The sequence below is a fragment of the Sphaerodactylus townsendi genome, linkage group LG08 (genome assembly GCF_021028975.2).
Source record: "Sphaerodactylus townsendi isolate TG3544 linkage group LG08, MPM_Stown_v2.3, whole genome shotgun sequence".
In the NCBI taxonomy this organism is placed as follows: Eukaryota; Metazoa; Chordata; class Lepidosauria; order Squamata; family Sphaerodactylidae; genus Sphaerodactylus; species Sphaerodactylus townsendi.
Window position 1 is genome coordinate 112,560,795 of NC_059432.1, and position 6,000 is coordinate 112,566,794.

The 6,000-nt window shown below is 48.6% G+C and overlaps 1 protein-coding gene across 1 annotated transcript in view; it reads left to right on the forward strand.

Annotated features, from left to right (window-relative positions):
• The window catches only part of FGF12 (fibroblast growth factor 12), a 262,754-nt gene extending 257,067 nt beyond the window's left edge, over positions 1-5,687 (forward strand). The window contains exon 6 of the mRNA XM_048506241.1: positions 5,088-5,687. Within this exon, the coding sequence (XP_048362198.1) occupies positions 5,088-5,206 (119 nt within the window). The 3' untranslated portion in view covers positions 5,207-5,687. The remainder of the gene's footprint in view (positions 1-5,087) is intronic.
• Positions 5,688-6,000: the final 313 nt, after the last annotated feature.

Below are 6,000 nucleotides of genomic sequence, written 5' to 3' on the forward strand. Positions count from 1 at the left end.
CACAAGCAGCGCCGATCCGCTGCTTGGTCTGGCTGCATCGCGAGGAGCATATCTGTGATAGCGATGAGGCCGGTCTCCGTCCCATGCCCAACACGGAAACCCGGACTGGAAGGGGATGTCGAGGCACCCGATCGTCCTCCAGGAAACCCTGAAGCTGCTCCAACACCACTCTCTCAATTACCTTCCCCAGGAGCGACAGAGTTCCGAGAACGGGACGGTAATGGTGGCCAGATCACCAGGATCTAAAGATGGTCTTTTTTAAGGGTGGGGCGGACCACTGCCTCCCTTCCAACCCACCCGGAAACACTCCTTGCTCAAAGGGAACCCAGTTGACTATATTCAACAGGTGGGGTGCATTAACTCCTCCGGCAAGCTTTTATCAGCCATGGAGGGGCACGGATCAGAAGGACAGGTAGATAGGTCTAACAGCCAGCTAGGGCCCTGTCAACATCCAGGACTCGCAGAGTAGGGAAAACCGGTCCAAACTTGGACCCAAAGGCGGCGAAGAGGAGCCTCGAGAAGTTCCTTTACTGTATCAATTGTGGTCCGGAGAGGTCGAGAGTGAGGTGCGACTTTATCTACAAAAAAAAAGCTCTGGAATGCCTGCGCGGCCAATAGCCAATTGGGGAATTTGTAGACCCCTCCACCACCCAGAGGTGAGGGATCGAGCGATCGAGAAATAGTTGTTAATGAGGCGAGAGCTAGCAGATCTTGAGGGAGGGATGAGAAATGAGCATTCTTAGCCCTCCGATTGTTAAGCATCAACTCACTTAGGCTTTCATAAGCGTCCCCACTATAAGTTGTTTTGCGCCCACTTAAGTCGCGAATTTCCTCCACACTTCGCTCTAGCCCGTCCTGAGTTCCCACGTTTCATTTATGCGCAGCTCCTCGGTATACCAAGGGGCACGCCGTGAACGGGGGCGCAGAGGGCGCCTGGAGCAATCTCCTCGATGGCATTGGAAAGCCTGGAATTCCAGTCTGACACCTGCTCATCGAGGGTGCCAGGAGGCTCAGGATCCCGCAGAGCATTCAGGAACCTATCCGGTTCCATAAGTCTTCGCGGGCGGACAGAAATAAGTCCATCGCCTAGACAGGGTTGGGGCGGCGAGGCCATCCGAACCTTCAGGGCAAAATGGTCGGACCATGGCACTCTGCTAACAGAGGATACGACCATATTCACTCCTGCCCCAAAAACCAGATCCAGAGTGTGACCAGCTTCATGAGTGGCGCTGGTGTTTAAAAGCTCTGTAATTAAATACTGTAATTAAAAATGTTAATTCAGGGAAGTCTTACTTTCTCTTACTTAAATACCATTGCTTTACTAATAACCAAATATATTAAGTACATGTATATTCACGTGGGGGAAAACATCTAGCCATTAAATTTTGTAATCAACAAGATATGCCAAAATTATTACAGCAAAACATGATTTTTTTTTAGCACAATACATAAAAAATAGTTTTCTTTTCTCATCAAACTCCTGTTTTGGCCTCCTGTTGACAGGACGAGTTAACTTGGCTGTTGTGGCAGAATCTCTCCTTTCTTTCTTCTTCCCAGTTTTCTCGTTCAGGGCCGCTCTCTGTTTTCCATCTGGTTGCAAATATTTCTGTGGCCGCAGTGAACAAACACACTTCCTGGCCAACTGCTCAGAGTCATCAACCCTCCAGAGTTTCTTTGTTTTAACAGTCCAAGGGTATCAAGACTTGGAGTGGCCCCGTTTTGATTTCATTAGCACTGCCCAGAGCTCATTAAGGCCTGGGCAATCCCACCTTTAAACCCCATCAAATCATTTTCCACAGCATTGTCCGGGCCTGGAAACATAACTCTCGTTTTCCCCAGGAAGACTGCCCCTCTTATCCCTGCCAGAAAGTCATTCTTTCTTATAATTAGCACCCACCTTCCCCCCGCCAAATCATGGCGCTTTGGATTTCCTCCTTGAGCCTGCTCTCTTTTTCCTGTGAGACGTGCTGACCGCTTTTCTCTCGCTCTCCTTGGACCTCTTCTGGAATGGTAAATATCACCCTTCCCAACATCCCTTTTCAAGAAGAAGAAGAGGAAGAGGAAGAGGAAGAAGAAGAGTTTGGATTTATATCCCCCCTTTCTCTCCTGCAGGAGACTCAAAGGGGCTGACAATCTCCTTGCCCTTCCCCCCTCCCAACAAACACCCTGTGAGGTGGGTGGGGCTGAGAGAGCTCCGAGAAGCTGTGACTAGCCCAAGGTCACCCAGCTGGCGTGTGTGCGAGTGCACAGGCTAATCTGAATTCCCCAGATAAGCCTCCACAGCTCAAGTGGCAGAGCTGGGAATCAAACCCGGTTCCTCCAGATAAGATACACAAGCTCTTAACCTCGAAGAAGAAGAAGAAGAGGAGGAGGAGGAGATACTTCTGAGAGAGTGGGAATGGGCTTCCCTTGCAAGATTGCAACAGATGCTGGGGTGGGTGGGGGGTGTTCTCTGTGACCCTGTCAGAAGCCCTGATTATTCCCTCTCAGATCATACACTCTTTACTGGAAACTGCCCCCCCCCGCCCCCCATCATGCCAGCGGACTCTAATCTGGAGAAACAGGTTTGATTCTCCACTCTTACACATGAAGCCTGCTGGTTGGCCTTGAGCCAGTCACAGTTCTCTCAGAACTCTCTCAGCCCCACCTGCCACACTTATGTTTAGGGGCCATTTTATGAACATGTGCTGGAGCTCACATTTCCTTAGGAACCATATCTTGCCAGGTAGCATTTCCTTGAGAAACGCACTCTGCATATGCTCAGGGTCATGCTTAAATGATTCAGCCATGACTCCAATTATTGCTTTGCAGGCTGAATCTGCATCTCTCTTAGCTGAGATCCAGAAGGGGTACTCCAAGGTAAAATGGGCTAATAACCTTGGGTGGGGGGAGTCACTTTCTACTATCCCCTCCAGCTTGTCTCACTTCCTAGAGCCAACTATAAAGTTTGCTCGATTTCCCCCTGGATCAACCCATTGCCTTGACTGGATCATAGAGCACAACTTTGGGCACAACTTCTTTGCTTTAGGCACTCTGGGAGGTGGATAGTGTTGTTATTATCTGGAAAATGATAATGCGCGCAAGGTAAGGTTCTTGCTGGGGGTGGCGGGGGGGGGGGGGGGATTTGAAGAGCTTTGGGGTTGTATTCCAAACTCGGAGGCTGGTAGAGTTATGCTTCCTGGGGATCTGATGAGAAAGTTCAGACAAAAATTTCAGAATCCTAATCCCTGTTTTTTGAATCCATGTGGGTTTTTTCCTTGTGAAATTCAGCTTATTCTCTTGTAAACTAGATTCTTAATTCCTGCTGATTTATTTCTCTGGCCATCATACCAGCTTGCTAAATTCTGTGCTCCTTTCAATAAATAGGTACCATTTATAGTAAGGGATGTCAGTGGCTGCCCAGCGGATATATGTGAATCAGTTCACATTTGGGGTGTTGTGGGGTTTCCAGGCTGTATGGCCGTGTTCCAGTAGCATTTTCTCCTGATTTCTCCTGAAGATGCCAGCCACAGATGCAGGCGAAACGTCAGGAGAAAATGCTACTGGAACACGGCCAGACAGCCTGGAAAACCCACAACACCCCCATGATTCTGGCCGTGAAAGCCTTCAACAATACAAGCTCACATTTGCTGGAAAAAAAATATTTTGCAAACCCCTTTCTCTTGAGCCAGGCCTGTGGCCTACCTAGCCAAGGCTGTCTGGGCTTCCTAGTCATTTCTGTTCTAGCTCTAGGCCAGTGGTGGCGAACCCATGGCACGCGTGCCAGAGGTGGCACTCAGAGCCCTCTCTGAGGGGACCCATGCACAGAGTTTATCATGTGGGGGGGCAGAAAGTCATCCCCCACACACATCTAGGCTTGTCTGGGCAACTGGGCACGACATGCACGCACCACAGCAAGCAAGGAGAACTTGACTGCGGACCTGGTGCCGGTGCTCCGGGACGGCTGTTGCCCGAAGTGGGGGCAAAGTCAGAGGAGGTGGAGATGCTAGAAAGGTGCAGGTCAGAGCCGTCCATTTTTTCTACACTAAAACCTCAGTATTCAGGTGAAATTGCCGTGTTGGCACTTTGCGATAAATAAGTGGGTTTTGGGTTGCAGTTTGGGCACTCGGTCTCAAAAAGGTTCGCCATCACTGCTCTAGGCTCCGCTTTCTCTGTGGCAGTTTTACAGAAGCAAACCTTTATTGGCATAGACAACAGTACAACAGTAATAAAAAACAGATTTAAAAGCATATACAATACAGGTCGAAGGAAATCTACTGGCGTTTAGTAATTTCCAGGAGAAAGCCTGCCACTATCATACAGAGAGAAGGATCAGGGTTGTCCAACAAGTAGTGTAATCTAATTAAATCGGGGAGATGGGGTAAATGTAAAGGAGTAAGATTCACACACTTGGATCTGATTTCCTTGAATCTGAGACAGTGTAGTAATTGGTGGGCCAGAGATTCAACTGAGTCATCGTTACACGGGCACAATCTTTTAGCCTTTTCTTGCTTATTAAATCTGCCATGTAACAAGGCAGAAGGCATAACATTAAACCTGGCAAGCATTATGCCTCTCCTTTGAACAGGGTTTATTAAGCAATTCAGGCAGTGTGCCAAGTGGCCCCGTTCAAATGGGAGAGAAAAATACAGAGGGGAGCACATTTTCTTGGCTGCGGTGATTAGGGTAGAGAACTCTCTATCCAATAGTTGACCTTTTAATTTCCTATAAGCTTCTGAATAGGACAAAGGGCAAAGTGAATCCACTGACAGTCCAATAGAGGCCATTTTTTTCTTCAATTATGGAAAACCAGGGGTTCGAATGGGTGTCAGAGAGCAGACGGTGGACCAGGGAATTACAGTCTGAGAGAAAGTGAATTCGCAGCCAGAATCTAAAAGTCCTCAGCCAAGCGGCTGATTCCAAGGAGTTTTGACCTAACTCCAGACAAAGAGCTGCATAGGGCACGCAATTTTGGGAGTCCAGTTATCTTGCGAAAAAATTTGGATTGAAGAGAATTCAAGGAGTGGTTAATGGCTTGAATCCAGATTGGGACTGTGGCAGTTGTGTGCTTTTCCAGTTTAATGGCTGCTGCTCTTGTTTCCTGACAGTGTGCATGTACAGAGAGCCTTCGCTGCATGAAATCGGAGAGAAGCAGGGACGTTCCAGGAAAAGCTCGGGGACGCCCACCATGAACGGTGGCAAAGTTGTCAACCAGGACTCCACATAGCTGAGAGAAGAGCTGTCCGCCCCTGCATCCGACTTCTCCCCAGCCCGCCCGCCCGCCCGCCCACCACCTCGCCCACCCACCCAGGGAACCGTCATGGAGACCACAAGAAACGGACCGAGGCCGGAGCGTCCAGCCGCAGCTAAGATTCTGAACTCAACCCTTTCCTTTGTGTAGGATGAGGAGATCTTGCCTGTTGCGACGTTTTAGAGTACGACACACACACACAAACACATACACAAAGCGAAGGAAGAGAAAACCCACAACAAAACCTATTTTCCAATCAGGACTCCATTAACATTTTAAAAAAACAGCGAAACTGTTTGCTCTCGTGATCAAGGGGGGAAATCTGTTCATCTCTGCATAAATAATAATAATGATGATGAAAATATTAAATTATAAATTATCTAACAGTAATAATAATAAAGGATACTAATAATAAAGGTGTTATCTTTAAAAAAATAAAGAGAGATTTGTTTTTGGAGACTTGAGCTCTGTTTGTTATGCGGAAGCGAGTGTGAACGCTGGTGCGAAGTGGTTGGCTGCGTGGGTGCCAGATGTTCTGCGTCGTCACTCAGCATCATTCGCCGTAGGGGAGCTTTCTCAAACCAGAACGCTCTGGTAGCACCTCTGGATGCCCGAGGGGAGCCTCAGTTTCCTATTCCCCTTTCCCCAGCCTTCTCCCTTGTGTGTGTCTGTGTGGTGTGTGTGCTGCTGCTGCTCTTGATATCCTGCCCAGGTCTGAAGGGACTCTCTCGGGCAAAGGGGAGACAATCAGGGCCTGTCCTTCCAGCCCT